This window comes from Apis dorsata, unplaced genomic scaffold, assembly GCF_000469605.1.
Source record: "Apis dorsata unplaced genomic scaffold, Apis dorsata 1.3 scaffold_638, whole genome shotgun sequence".
NCBI lineage: Eukaryota > Metazoa > Arthropoda > Insecta > Hymenoptera > Apidae > Apis > Apis dorsata.
In genome coordinates, this window is record NW_006263830.1 from 1 (window position 1) to 15,269 (window position 15,269).

Genomic DNA, 15,269 nt, shown 5'->3' on the forward strand with positions numbered 1-15,269 from the left:
AATTAATAAAATTTAAAAAATTATTAATTTTTAAATTTTCACTTGTTATTTTCCTTGACCTTATGAATTATTTTTTATTTACTTTATAATTAATACTTTACTTAATAATTAATATTTTATAATTATATAATTATAAAATAATTATATAATTATTTGTTTTATGTTTATTTTTATCTTTAGATATAATTTTTAATTTTGATATGATTTCATATTATTACTAATGTGGAATAATTTCTGTAAAAATGCTAAAAGTTGATTAAATTTAGTAAATTAATAATAAATAATTATTTATAAGAATTAATTAATAATATAAATAAATATATCTTTTAGGTTTTCGAGAATTCATTTCTAGCTGCAAGTGAAGATGGTAGAATATATAGATATAATCAAGCATCTAATGGAATATTAAACATTTATAAAGGTCATAAAGCAGCAGTTACTTGTTTATATGTATATAATGCAAACAGTATAGATATTAATAAAGAATGGATGTTTTCCGGTTCATTGGATGGAACTTTACGATGTTATAATATAATGGTAAATAATATATTTATTTATAAATTTAATGTAATATATGTTATTTATTTCATTTTTCTATATATTATATATTAAATTATTATGTTGTTATATTCTTAAATATTCTATTATAAATATTTAATTTAGACTGGAATACAAATAAGAGATACAGCAGATATAAATAGTCCAATACAATGTATGGATGAAGCATGGGGAATAATTTTTATTGGTACTAAATCAGGTCATGTATCACGTTACCATATAAAGGTTTGTTGAAAAACTTTTAAAATAAAATTATTTTTATATTGGATATGAATATTATCTTTATAATGAAAGATACATGAATATTTCAGTCAGGTGTAATTAAAGGAAATAGCATACAATTCTCAGATAAATCTGTGTTAGCTTTAAAAGCAACTAATGAGGGTCCACGACGAGTTCTTATTGTAGCATCGCGTAATCAACCGATAACAATACGAGATGCTCAGAACGGCCTATTTCTTCGCACAATTTGTGGTCAAAAAAGCCACACAGTATATAGTTTGATGCGTGATTATAATTTGATTTATTGTGGTACGAGTAGTACGTCTATACCTGTATTTGATTTTACGGTTCGTAATAATAGTATATATATCTTATCACATTATTATTGTAATATTACATTATGTAAAAATCATTCTTTATTTTTTTTTATTTTATAGAATGGTGAACAAACAATGCAATATAATGCTGGTGTAGGAATCGTATGCATGCGTTTATATAAACAATTATTATTTGCTGGTTGTTATGATGGAAATATTTATGTATTTGATACAAAGGTTAATATTAAGCATAATAAAATATAAATAATAATAATGAAATATTAATAGTAAAAATTATATTAATTTTCATATTTTAGGATCATCGACTTATATGTAATATTCCTGGACCTGGTAATATGTTATTAAGTATGGAAGTCATAGATAATAAGGTATCTTATTTTTATAATAAAATATTTATTAAAATATTATTGAAATATTATATTAAATATAATATTAAATTATTTGTTTTCTTAGATTATAGCTGGTAGCAAAGATAAACGTTTGCAATCATGGCAAATGCCTCGACAAGTACTATCTTTATTATTGAATCAAATTTGAACTGATAGATCCTAATCTAGTCGTGCTCCTAGGAAAAAATTTTAAATTTGGAGTACAATCTATTTACAATGACCGTCTATAAAATATTTGTACAGATTCAAAATATTTGATCTGTAATATATATAATTTTATTTAAGAAACAATGCACATAAATAATATAAATATGTTTGTACAGGAAATTAGATAAATTATTGATATTTCACGGTAAAATACGAGTATTTATAGTAAATTCAAAAAACTTATTAGAGTCTTACTCTTTATTCTATTTTAACACTTCACAATTCGCACTACTGGGAATAATAAATTTCCTGTGCCTTGTGCGGAATATAAATTACTTTTTTTTTATATTTTATATTCTTCAATAAAAAATACAAAAAACGTAATTTTAATTATATACAATAACAACAACAACAACAATACATATTAAAAAAAAAAAAAAAAAAAAAAAAAAAAAAAAAAAAAAAAAAAAAAAAAAAAAAAAAAAAAAAAAAAAAAAAAAAAAAAAAAAAAAAAAAGCATTATTATCATTTAAAATTCTTAAATTTGTGCACTTATTATTTTTTTCTTTTGTACCTGCATTTTTAAATGTTATCAAATTATATATCATCTAAGTACATAATAAATGTAATAATGTTAATAATAATTATATTTGTTATTTTACATTAAATTTATAAGTAGTTGACAACATTTCATAATTTGCTTAATTGCAAAAAATTGAAGTATATTAAACTTATATGGAAAAATTTATTTGAATTAAATAAATAAGAAATATGAATTTAATTATATTGATAGAATACATATCTTTTCAAATAAGAAATGCTAAAATAATTTTCGCGTTGTAAATGTTTATTATTAAATTGTTATATTAATTTTTATATATGATATTATAATTACTAATTAATATATTCTTTAATAAACTAAAAGAAAGATGTGGTTCTGTCAATGATATTAACAAAAAATGTTAAAAAAATTTATTTATATTAATATATTATGAAAATTTTTATTTTAAGAAAATATAATATGCAAAAAAATTATATCATATTTTGTTTTATCTTTAATATATATTATTTCATTTAATTAACATTTTGTATTTATAAATTATATTATTATTTACATATATCAATGAATATGCTAAATTATAAGTTCATTATGTATTTAGTATTTGTTATAAGTATAATAATAAAATATTGTTTTCGTAATATTTATTTTTGAAAAAGAGTTTTCTATATAAATTAATGACAATAATTTATTAATAATAGTTTTTAAACATTTTCATTAAATTATACGAAAATCATACATAAACGAATGCAATAAAATATTTAAATCTCAAAATTAAAATTTTGTATAATTAAAAATTAAATTGAGAAAAAATATTTATATTTTATAGTTATTTTTTTATTTTTATTTTACTTAATTCTAAACATTATTATATCATTATTTTAAATTTTATTTTGTACAATGAAATAATCAATTGATATTAATAAACAATGTAGTTACTATAGAAAGATTTATTAAATCAATAAATTTCTGTATTTATACATATAAAATATATGATTAATTTACGAATGCGTAACAATATAAATATTTTTTAAATTAATAGATTTAATATGTGTCTTTGTCTTGGTCCTCTTAAATCGGGAAAAACATTTTTAATGAAACGTTTACAAGGAGATGAAATAGACTATGCAACTCATACCGTTTCTACAAATGGTATAAATCTTTTTACCATAAAAAATGACACTGGCGAATTTGATATGCTTATTAAAGAAATAGGTGGAAATATGGCACCAATATGGAAACATTACTTTGACAAGGTGAATTTTTTTATAAAAATTTTGAATTTAAATTCCAAAATCATTTTATAATTTTATAGAAGTTATTTTATTTTCTAGACACAAAAACTTATTTATGTAATAGATACAAGCAATCTTTGTCAAATAAGTGCGGCAGGAGTATTACTTTATTCATTGTTAGTTGATCCTAGATTGCGAAATATAAAAATCGCATTAACGTTGAATAAAATGGATCTTTCTTATCGTCAAATGCGCAATGAAGCCCTACTTATGCTACAATATTCACGTTTGCAAAAAGAAGTTACTCAAGAATTATCTGTATTTGAAACTAGTGGAATGACTGATCAAGGTATTGAAGAATTAAGAAACTGGTTATTTGATCCGATTTCTTTAAAATTTTCAATAAATTCAAAAAAGTAAAAATTAATATAGTACAAAATAATTTTATCAGAAAGTGGATATTTTTTTTTTATTTACACTCAATGTTACAAATAATATAAGGATTCTACGAATAACTTTTCAATAACATTTGTCAGGTTTTTCTAAAAAATCTAAAAATTTCTTCAAAAGTGAAATTATTTAATATTGAGCGTACAAGATTCGTATAATTTGAAATGTTAATATAATTAATTAACTCATGTATTTTTTAATATATTTTCGAAATGTTAAAAAAAATTATATAATTATCAATCAAAAAGTTTCTAAATTAATTTAAAATAAATACTATTTAAATAAATGTTATTTATTATTATAAGAAATATATTGTATTTGGTATGTCAATTTTAATAATATTTGAATAGATATATTGAAAATATTTAATTTTTATTTTTATTGATTTATATCAATAGTATATTTTTAAAATAAGTTTAGAAACTTTTTGATTATTTTTATATGCATGTACGAAATTTGATGCAAACTATCACGATAATATAAACAGCATTAAAGAGTACAAGCATATACAACAAGAAAATAAAACAATATGATTTCCACAAAAATTAGAAAGAAGAAAAATATAGTTTGTTGGTATCTTGTACTAATAATGATAAATACATAAATGTTTATACATTTCTTAATTTGTTTCTCAAATATTTAAGATTTTTCTTATAAATCTATTCGTGAGCTTTTCAAAATATAATAAACTATACAAGAATCAGCAAAAACTGTCTAATGTATCCTTGTAAGATCTTCCACTATTTTTACAAGATCATCCACTGTTGCTTCTTTTTTCATGCCGCTGGGATCGTCAATCTATTAATGAAAAAATGAATTAAAAATATAATAAGCTATATATATATTATTATATAATTTAAAAAACAATTTAATGTACCATAAGACCACTTGCAACTTCTGCCATTTTATCAGGACTCAAATCAAGAAAACTTTCGATTAAATCTCCATCTATAAAACCTTCACATTGCTCAATTTTTAATTCCGTATTAAAACTTCTCCAAAAGTTATGTTCTATTTTACCAACACTTTTTATTACACTTGTTAATCTATCTTCAAGATTTCTTAAGAATTCATAAAATATAAATGGAATTTGTGTAACTAAACCGATTGCACCGCTAACAGTACCAAACAATACGCAACCTTGTGTAGGTGTACTTGATTCACCTAAATTTTGCATTACTAAAGATCCATGTCGAAAAACATTAACCATATCACCCAAATGAAATTGTCCAACTTCTTGCATTTGTTGTCTTTCATCTTCTGAAGTGGCAGCACTAAAATACATTTTAATTTATTATTTTATAATAAATTATTTTATAATATATATTAATTATTTTATATATATTATATATATTATATATATATATTATATATATATTATTTTATAATATTAATGTGTATACAAATATAATACAAATTTATCAAATTAATAATTTACCTATCTTTTTGGCAAACGAATAAATTAAAGCAATTCTCTGCACCCAAAAAAGTATCATCATCTAAAATTTCAATGGCAGTCATCCAATTTGGATTATAATCTCTTGCTATTTCTTCAAAACAACCTTCCATTGTTTTATATTGCAACAATGTAAGAGATCTCATAAGATCTCCAACTAAAATAAAATCGCCTTTACTTTTTAAGTAAAGAGCAATAATATTATTAAAATGACTACATTCTAATCTGAGTTCCTTTTCCGCTGTCCATTCAAATAAACGAACAGTGCTATTTATACTTGCAAGAAGTTTTCCATTAAATTCAGTTAAAGAATAACATGATCCTTTAATTTCTTTTTCAGCTACTTGTGTAAGTTTTCCATCACTCCAATGATATAAAAGTATTCTACCCATTTTTGGTTCAGTTTCATCTGGATGAACAAGTGCAGTTCCGACTATGTAATAAGAAGTAGGATCTTCACCTAATTTTGTTGATATCAATGATAGTGCATATTCAGTGGGCATTAGCATATGTGCATGTAAAACTTCAAAAGTATGTTGATCAATGATAAGTAGATTATGTACTTCAATTTCTTGACAAATATCACTAGCTGTATGTCCTGTAGGTTTATTATAAGATGCAATATGACTGCTGCTAGATGTAGAAGCTGCTTGTGTAGATGCTGAATGTCTTACAATGCTTACACCACTACTATCTTGGATGTCAACACGCATTGTTATTACTCCAAATGTTTGAGAACTTTCTTGGTAAGCAATTCGCCTTGGTGATTCTCCAAGAGGAACAGTTCGAATATGTAATTTTTGAATTTCATCAATCGTTCCAATTGTTACTGTACTATCAGTTGCTAATGCTAAGCTATCAGGGTATGATTCTGCATTTAAAGAACACATATGATTTACTTCTTTTAAATTAACATTGCTGAATACTAGTTTATGATTTGACGAATAAATTACAGTAGGCCTATCAGAACATGCAAAAACATTAGTGGTGAACAATGATCTGAAAGTTCTTAAAACTGTTGGTTGTGTACCTAAAGTAACTTTCTTTTTATCAGAAAGTATACCATTTTGCTTGTGTAAAGTAAAATAATACATGCTACCATCTCCAAGAGCACAAAGCAGATATGTATTACCTTCAAAACATGTCATTAAAATAGATCTAGGTATAATTTCACCACCAAGTAATTCTTTGTTAATTTCTTCTAAAGCAGGTAAAGTTAAAATATGAACAGAAATATGTGTCCATAAACCTACTGCAGCAATTTTTGCTTCTGTATTACCATCCAATGGAGATATATCTAAACAAGCAACTTCATATTGTAAAGTAGTAAATCCTTTTGGTAAAATTTGCCCACATGAAATTTCTAAATAAAATAAATCATTTCCAGTAGCACAAAGTACTTGTGTACCATTACAAGCAACTACACTAATAGTTCTTTTATTTTCTGGCTCCCATTCAGAAACAACTGTTTTAGTTTCATATGAAATTAATCTGGCAGATGTTGGCGTTATCTGAATAAATAAATCATTTGTAACATTCCCAGTATGGAAAGTTTGTTCATCAGCAACAAAACCTGGAATATCTGTTTCTTCAACTTCTTCTCCATTTAAGGTCAAAATTCTGGTTTGTCCAACAAAAGATAAAACCAAGGTATTATCAAAATTGCCACCACCAATTTTTAATGCCCACATACCCTTGATACCTGGCAAATCTATGCTTGCATGTTCTTCAATACCTATTCCATTTCTTATAATTCTAAGAGAACCTTCCTTGAAAGCTCCAGAACATGTAACCATCTGTCCTTGACCTTGTCTTTCAAGATCAACTACTGCCATGTCAACTATTGGTGCTAAATTTGTAAATGTTTCCATTGGTACACAATAGGAACCATTTTCATCTGCTTTTGTAATTAATTTAACTAATTGTGAATCACCCAGTCTACTACCAACAAATATTACTCCATTATCTAAATATGTAATGCATTCTGGTATACTAATTTCTCCTAAAAGTTCAACTTTTAAATCTTTCACAACTTGCGTACCATCTGCTTTTTTTTCTTGTTCCACAAATAACATAAACAAATGTCCAGCCATGTCTCCTAATAAATAACGAAGTCCTTGATTATCGACTTTAGCATAGCATGTAATAGTACTTTGTTTGATAATTGGAGGCACAACAGCAACATATGTATTCCCATCATGATATAATATACTTTCTTGACCTATTATTATTGCACCACAAATAGGAGAAGGTACAGGAATAACTATCATAGCTTCACGTTCTACGTTATCCTGTCTCCAAGGTATTTTAACAAATTCTTTATCTCTTAAAGAAATTTCATGTGTCTTAACATGTCTTCCATTAATATCTTGATGAATTAAAATTAATGTAGGATTAGCACATCCGTGAAGAAAATTTACATCCTGTACTTGATGTTCTTCCATACGTATTGATGATGCTTTTAATTCTGGATTATCTTTATCAAGAGGTATAATTTTAAAAAGACCATCATATAATCGTAGACCAATTACACGTGCTTTAGGATCAATTACAGCTTTGATCCCTGTTTCTGAAGCTTTTCCAATACGATCTGCTACATTTCCATGTGCTTTTGTTATAATTTCTATATTTTCTCCTTCTCCAATACATTCCAAAATCATAGCATTATAACGTGTAGTTAAAAGAAACAAAAGATCTTTTTTTTCATGCTGTAGAGATATTTCAATCAATTAATTACATATTATTATATATAATTTATTTTAATATGATTTAAAAATCATATTAATAGATTATTTATATTTTATATTTATTATTTATACTTATATGTAATAATATATGTACATGAATGAAAAATAATTAATTTTTTGTACATATAAGGTTATATTATTCTTAATAAAATAAAAATATTATAAATATATATGTATTAAATAAAATATATAAATTTTATCATATTTAATATTAACATGAAAATATGAAAATGAATAGAATAATTTATAAAAATTAACAAATAAGATATTAGTATAACCTTACCGGCGGCCGAAAAAACTTAACAACTGCAATTTTTCCATAAATTCCAACTTCTTTTAATGGTCTTAAACCTTCTGGAGTAACAAGATATATTTCTAATCGAACATTTTTTGCTAAAATGAGGTTCAAATCCGTAGGGGAAGTAAAATTACCTTGATACGTAAAAAGAAAAGAATTGTTTATCTACGTAAGCGTAGAATTTTTTTGTACATTTCTCTTACTTACCTGTCACACATGCGGTGACAGCTGTAGGCTTGTGTGCCGTTACCACATAATGATGAGACATCGCTTTCATAATATTTAATCCAACAACTTTTAGAAACTTGTTAACACTTCAACCATAAGATACGACCAAACGCTGGCCTTGCGTGCTTTTCAATTTCACGCGCCACGAAGTTAGCAACGATTCACAGTGTATTAAGCCTGGTTCACAATAAACATAAGGAATATTTTAAAATAAAGTTTTAAACAAAAGTTACTTCTTATATTGCTTATTCAGCAAATATACATATTTGAATTGAAATGTAATTTCATAAAAAAAAATGCAAAAAAATTATATATTTCATATTCAAATAAAAAATGTAAATCAATTATTTAAATTTTTGTTATTTAAATTAATTTCTTAAAAAAACACTTTTTTATAGATAGAATTCCGTTTATCACTTTTTAAGAAATAAAAAAAATTAAATTGTATGTACATTTTACAATATATCTTACGATACTAACAATATACATATTTATTAAATTTTTATGGGGATCTTATATTCTATCATAATAAAGCTATCTCATAATCAGATATATTCACATTGTTGAAGAATTTTTTTAGAAGAAGCTCTTCACTTCTTTGCATTAAGTTTCAGGAGAATAATTATAATAAAAGAAAGAAACTTTGAAATTTATTAAAAATTTAAAATATGTGAAATATTTTTAACATATCTTATATTCAGACCATAAACTAATATGATACTTTAATTTATACAATTGTACAATATCACATTACTTTTATTATTAATTTATTAATATAACTTTATTTTAATTAGATCTAGTTTTATAACTTATTAGTTGATGGTCTGTAAACCCCAAATTTATACATTTGTACCATCAAATGGCAGTTCATTGAAAACAGACTACTAAAAAACAATTATTTAACTGCATCACAATTGTTATCAAATGAAGATAAAATATAGAGAATACACCACAAATATAATACAGCTTTTTGTAATACTTTAGCCTGCATAAATATAAATTTTACTCTTTCATAAGATTAGGTATGTATTTCCTATTCCATTACATATTTAAGTTTACACAAAACAGTTTTAAAAGAAATGGGAAGTAAATTATAAGGGCACATTTAAGGACAATCTAGGTTACATATCTTATATTGAAAGAGGATTTTTTTACTGCACAAATGCAATATTGCATTTAAACCAGTCTTGTTTCCTAAATTGGTAGGATTAAAGCAAATATGCAGGACTAATGACATATTTAACATGACTTGTAAGTTAATTTTTAAAACATTCAATAGATTTTTATATGGTGGTGTATAAAAACAGCTTTTTATAATTTATGTAGGGAGACCATCAATTTTTTGAATGGTTACATGACCATTTGAAAGATTAACTGGGGTCATAGATGCTTTAGAATTCTCACTTGAACTACTATCACAAGTATCACTTTTACTATCAGTACTAGAGACAGAACTATCTTTTCTCTGACTATTTTTACTTCTAGAAACATATCCCATAAGTTCTGAAGAAGAGCTAGAATTTGGAAGGAGACAACTACATCTGCTCCTATTCTCATTACTTGTACTATCACTGTCGCTTTCGCTATCAACACTTGAAACTGGACTGCCGTCCCTTTTAGCTCTTAATAATTCATTTTCTCGTTTTAATTGTTCATTTTGTTGCATTAAATCATCAATTCGTTGTTGACAGATTTTTAACTTTTTTGCTGATTCTGAATCTGTACTACTACTGTTGCTTTCCAAGTCTCGTTGTTCTGTTTGATGAAAATTTTTACCACGTAGTCGTTTTGTTAATAAATCTACTTTTGCTTCTAATTGCAGATATTCCTGTATTAGTTCTGATTTACTTAATGTGCTTAATCTTTCAGCATGAAGATCTTCATATGCAGTTGAGAATTCCTTTGTCAAGAATTCTTCTTCGTCTTCTGGAGACGAATAAAAATAATCTTCATCAGAGTCAACACTGAAACTAGAATCTCGAGTACGAGAGGGGGCTGATGGTTTTTGAAATGTAGCAGGTAATTCTGATGATGCAGCTTCTGAAAGCTTTTGGTCAAGATCTGGAAGATCACTGTGATCATCCATAAGAAATTGTGTGGTGTTATATAGTGCTGGAGGTTGTCTACCAGTTTTTGCTAATCGACCTCTAGATCTATATCGCAGCTGTTGTTGATATGATAATTGTTGTTTTGAATATGGTTTTAATTTTCTATGTTTAGGTTTACCTCTACGAGTTTTTCTTTTTTTCGCTGCAATATCAATTCCATCTTCATGCTGACCTCCCTCCTGATCTCCACTACCACTACCACTTTCAAATTTTCCAGAATTTTTTATTAATAATTTAGAACACTAAAACATAGAAACAATTATATTAATTTTTAATTTTCAATATATTTTTATGCTTTAAATATATTTTATTACATATTATGTTGTAACATTTATTTTAAAAATTTTATAATTAAGAATCATTTAATATGATTAATACTACTAAACTTTATTTGAATTTCATTGTAAAAATACAAAACTACATTAATGATATATTTAAAATATTTAACTTTTCATGTAGCACAATATTTTTAAATATTCAAACTAAAGCAAATATCTTACGGTTTTCTTATTAATATAATTATTTTTGTTGATATTTTCTCCGGTAGAGAGCGACACTTGTTCCGAAACAGGCAATGACAACGATGACGCCGCAGGCGTCGGCTCTGCTTGTACGCCCTTCACGTCATGTACTTTATCAATGCCGTCCGACACTTTCTCCATTACCGTTTTGACATCATGATTCTCCATATTTATAATATTGACCAAAATTCGGCGATTTGCAGTGATACAAGCACTCATTACCGCTTAAAAACACTATCTCGTCCACCAATACCTTCCACTCCCGTTTTACGAACCGTACGTCTTCACTGCAAACAGCGACTGAATCGCCATGTTTGATTTGTCCGTGATTCCGTGAGATAGCGAAGCGCGACGTGCTAACATTTCAGAGGAGTAGGGAGATTTGTTCCGAAAGGTGGGGCAAATGTATTTCTTTCCCACCGAACTTCCTACCATTTTCACTTATCCTTCAGGCACTGCTGCCTGAAAGACTATGGCAATTTTTTTCTTACTGCACTCCTAATTTAATGTTTATAGTATAGAGTGAACGATAATCATATATCAAGTATATTTTATTAATACTTATTATTTAATTAGTGAATATTTTTTTAAACATCGCTTGGATTTTCAATGTATGTATGCTTAAAAATTTTTTACATATTTATATATCATACATATCATATTCAATGTAATTAATAAAGTTTTATTAAACTTTTTTAAATTAAAGTTTCGAATTGATCATATATATGAATAAAAAAAATATTGTTCTTCTATATTTTTTAACATATTTTTGCAATATAATATTATATATATAATATTATAATATTTATTTATTTTATTCAAATATATATCATACCTTATATAAATTTGATTCTTTAGTTTCACTAAATAGAAATTTTCGCTTTTATAATAAAATATTTGATCGAGTTAGATTTACAAATTGATAATAGAATATAAGTATTTAATTTTTAAATAAAAATATTAAATTAAAAATTATATTACTAACTATTATTTATTTTTAATATATATTATTATTATTTATGTATACGAACGTATAAAAAATGTATAAGAATTAATATTATTTCAAATATAAATTTTTATATAAGTTTTATATAATATATTAAAAATATTTTTATTTTTTCAATGCAAAATAATTTCGACTTTTATTTCAAAAATTTAAGCATAAAATTTCTTTATTATCATAAAATTTATCATAAAATTTGAATTTGTTAAAAATATATTGCATTTTTAATGAGTGCATTTTTTTCATATACTGAATTTTATAATTATTTCTTCAATTTTATAATATATATAATCTGATAAACGACATTTGTATCTATGAATGAATAATGTTTTTCATCCTATATTTTAAATAAAAATTCAATCAAAATATATGAAATATTAACGAAATAGTAAAAAATATAATTTTAATTTTAAGAAGATAATGAAGAGCTGTTAAAGATCTAGTTAAATTATTTGCTGAACTGAAGATACACTGTATTTAATATGATACATATGTACATATATGTCGACCTAGTTCGTAGTTATATATAATTGTATTATAGCTTATATTATATATATTCGATTTCATATTTACAAATAGCTACATATAGATTTCCTTTTATAAACAGTATTTTTCAGTTAATGAATATCATCATATCATCGCATCATTATTTGCATCATCGTTTTTCTATTCAAAATGAATTTTCTCGAACTATCATATTAAGAATTTTAAGCATGTTTTTCATTCATTGGATATGATGTTCAATAAATTTAATGTTTATAATTATAATATTTTATTGACTTCATAATTATGAATATAATATTTTATGAATAATGAAATTGGCAATAACAAATATAAATATGAAACATAAGAATATATTTAGCATTAATTTAATGTAATATTTTCTTTCCTTATATATTATATTGTAAAAAAATATTACATAATTGTTATAGAAATAAATCTGATATATAGAATCTTTTAATTTTTTTTAAATAAGGAAATATGTATATTATAAATAATTTTTTTTGTTTATTGAATATAAATATTAATTTTAAGCATTTACAAATTTTTAAAATAATGAATTTTTATACAACAGAAAGAAATATTTTTTTATTTTTTCATGTTCAATAAAAATAATCATTCAATAAAAATCAATCATAATTAATATACTTAGATTAGATTATTATATTTTTTATGCAAATATTGATCTTGATATTACTAATATTATTATATTTACATTTACTTGATTTATTTTTTAAATAATTATAAAAAAAAATAATTTTTTTATTGTTCAGATATTAATTACATTCATTAAAGTAATTTTTTGAATATAAACACGAAAAATTAAGTTAATCATGAGATAAAAAGATAAATAATATCATATTAATTATACACAATATAATTTTCATGAAATAAAAAATAATTTAATATCATTGATTTATTAAATATATAATTTTATAAATTATATATAAATTATATAATTTGTTTATCTTTTATATATTTTAACATGTAATAATATAATACAATATGTTTTCGTTATTTTATTGGTGCATTTTATTTATATTGATGTAATTTTCAAAATACTTTATAATTACAATAGTTCAAATATTAATTTCGGTAATAATGATAAATTTTTCACAATATACATATATGTGAAAAGAATACGTATAAAATAATTTATCAAAATTCAAATGATTAACTATAAATACATATTTTATGTAGATTTTTGTACAATCTTGTTTAGAATATTTTTTAAAATATTATATAAATTCTTTATAATTAAGATTGCGAATCATTATAAATATTTTTATATTAAATTTATTATATAATGGACAAAAAAGACATAATATATATATACATGTTAATATACACATACATGTTAATATACACATAATGTAGATATTATATCGATTATTGACAAATTATTCTAATTATATATTATATATATATAATTATATATATTTATAATTATATATATAATTAATATATATAATTAAGATATTATATATATATATATATGTGTATATATATAATATGTATACTAATATCAAATTATATTATTATTTATTATAAATAAATGAAAAAAGAATCTTGTATTTTTTTTATTTCGTTTTTTTTAATCGTTTTCGTAAATAAGATAATATATAATATAATATATCATATAAGAATAATTTGTGTAAAAAAATTTTTCTCTTCAATAATATTGAATATGCATCTTTTCTTTCATTCAAAATCTATTTATTTTTTGATAATTTTCTAAATATTATATATAAATGCATTCTAATGTAAGAAACGTAAAATGTTTCATAATTAATCATTGCGAATCGTATATCATCAAATAATATTAAGTATTGTACAACATTTCAATTGCACTAAAAATGCACCATCTATTTTTTTGTACTAACTTAATCTAAATTATGTAATTAATTTGAAGAATAATATAATATATATAATTCAATATATATAATATATATAATAATAATATAATTCAAAATCTACTTTGTTGATAACTTAATCTAAATTATGTAATTAATTTGAAGAATAATATAATATAAATTTTATATATATAATTGATTTCATTTTATTCGAAAAATGACGTAATGATTTAATTATTTAATTTTTTAAATATTTCTTTTTCTGTATTTTAATAATTGTAATATTATAGCATAACAGATAAAATAAGTAAATTAATTGAATAATAGTTTATTTTAATAGTAATAGTAAACCATAAATAATGAATTATAAATTTGTTAAAAATATAAATGTTACGAATTTAATATTCTTTGTATATAACATTTTAGGTATTTTATATTAGTATATATTATGATCTATATATCATAAAAAAAAAAATAAAATATTGGTTAAAACTAAGATAAGTTCTTAAAATTTTATCATTATTTTTTTTATATCATAAAACTTTTTGTATTGTTATAAATTCGTAAAATGAATAATTTTTAGAAAAATTATTCAAAAGAAAAGATATAATAATCTTTATATTTTGAAGAAAAAATTACATTTTTTTATCTTAATC

At 22.9% G+C, this 15,269-nt stretch overlaps 4 protein-coding genes across 4 annotated transcripts; 2 read left to right on the forward strand and 2 right to left on the reverse strand.

Annotated features, from left to right (window-relative positions):
• Positions 1 to 274: 274 nt before the first annotated feature.
• LOC102673740 (zinc finger protein 106) lies at positions 275 to 2,046 on the forward strand. Its single transcript, XM_006621778.2, has 6 exons — positions 275 to 537; positions 664 to 783; positions 870 to 1,127; positions 1,218 to 1,334; positions 1,415 to 1,486; positions 1,572 to 2,046. Exons 1-6 carry the CDS (start codon positions 490 to 492, stop codon positions 1,653 to 1,655), a joined length of 699 nt encoding a protein of 232 aa, XP_006621841.1. The 5' UTR covers positions 275 to 489; the 3' UTR covers positions 1,656 to 2,046.
• A 1,130-nt stretch (positions 2,047 to 3,176) lies between these two features.
• On the forward strand, positions 3,177 to 4,459 carry LOC102673533 (ADP-ribosylation factor-like protein 3). The gene is made up of 2 exons (XM_031513428.1): positions 3,177 to 3,469; positions 3,548 to 4,459. The coding sequence occupies exons 1-2, from the start codon at positions 3,263 to 3,265 to the stop codon at positions 3,866 to 3,868; spliced, it is 528 nt and encodes a 175-aa protein (XP_031369288.1). The 5' UTR covers positions 3,177 to 3,262; the 3' UTR covers positions 3,869 to 4,459.
• On the reverse strand, positions 3,890 to 11,586 carry LOC102673392 (DNA damage-binding protein 1). The gene is made up of 7 exons (XM_006621775.2): positions 11,236 to 11,586; positions 10,854 to 10,977; positions 8,607 to 8,804; positions 8,385 to 8,533; positions 5,337 to 8,062; positions 4,776 to 5,172; positions 3,890 to 4,696 (listed from the first exon to the last, which is right to left on the reverse strand). Exons 3-7 carry the CDS (start codon positions 8,674 to 8,676, stop codon positions 4,613 to 4,615), a joined length of 3,426 nt encoding a protein of 1,141 aa, XP_006621838.1. The 5' UTR covers positions 8,677 to 8,804; positions 10,854 to 10,977; positions 11,236 to 11,586; the 3' UTR covers positions 3,890 to 4,612.
• Positions 9,946 to 11,475, reverse strand: LOC102673258 (protein HEXIM1-like). Its single transcript, XM_006621774.2, has 2 exons — positions 11,236 to 11,475; positions 9,946 to 10,977 (listed from the first exon to the last, which is right to left on the reverse strand). Exons 1-2 carry the CDS (start codon positions 11,473 to 11,475, stop codon positions 9,946 to 9,948), a joined length of 1,272 nt encoding a protein of 423 aa, XP_006621837.1.
• Positions 11,587 to 15,269: the final 3,683 nt, after the last annotated feature.

What these genes read in the sequence shown, in the direction of transcription:
- LOC102673740 (XM_006621778.2), top strand. Translation starts at nt 490, where the DNA reads ATGTTTTCCGGTTCATTGGATGGAACTTTACGATGTTATAATATAATG. An exon ending in TACGATGTTATAATATAATG is followed by an intron (nt 538 to 663) that starts GTAAATAATATA and finishes TATTTAATTTAG; the next exon opens with ACTGGAATACAAATAAGAGA. An exon ending in TGGAAGTCATAGATAATAAG is followed by an intron (nt 1,487 to 1,571) that starts GTATCTTATTTT and finishes TTGTTTTCTTAG; the next exon opens with ATTATAGCTGGTAGCAAAGA.
- LOC102673533 (XM_031513428.1), top strand. Translation starts at nt 3,263, where the DNA reads ATGTGTCTTTGTCTTGGTCCTCTTAAATCGGGAAAAACATTTTTAATG. An exon ending in GGAAACATTACTTTGACAAG is followed by an intron (nt 3,470 to 3,547) that starts GTGAATTTTTTT and finishes TTTATTTTCTAG; the next exon opens with ACACAAAAACTTATTTATGT.
- LOC102673392 (XM_006621775.2), bottom strand. Translation starts at nt 8,676, where the DNA reads ATGAAAGCGATGTCTCATCATTATGTGGTAACGGCACACAAGCCTACA. An exon ending in TGTCACCGCATGTGTGACAG is followed by an intron (nt 8,534 to 8,606) that starts GTAAGTAAGAGA and finishes TTACGTATCAAG; the next exon opens with GTAATTTTACTTCCCCTACG. An exon ending in TTCGTTTGCCAAAAAGATAG is followed by an intron (nt 5,173 to 5,336) that starts GTAAATTATTAA and finishes AATGTATTTTAG; the next exon opens with TGCTGCCACTTCAGAAGATG.
- LOC102673258 (XM_006621774.2), bottom strand. Translation starts at nt 11,475, where the DNA reads ATGAGTGCTTGTATCACTGCAAATCGCCGAATTTTGGTCAATATTATA. An exon ending in ATTATATTAATAAGAAAACC is followed by an intron (nt 10,978 to 11,235) that starts GTAAGATATTTG and finishes TCTATGTTTTAG; the next exon opens with TGTTCTAAATTATTAATAAA.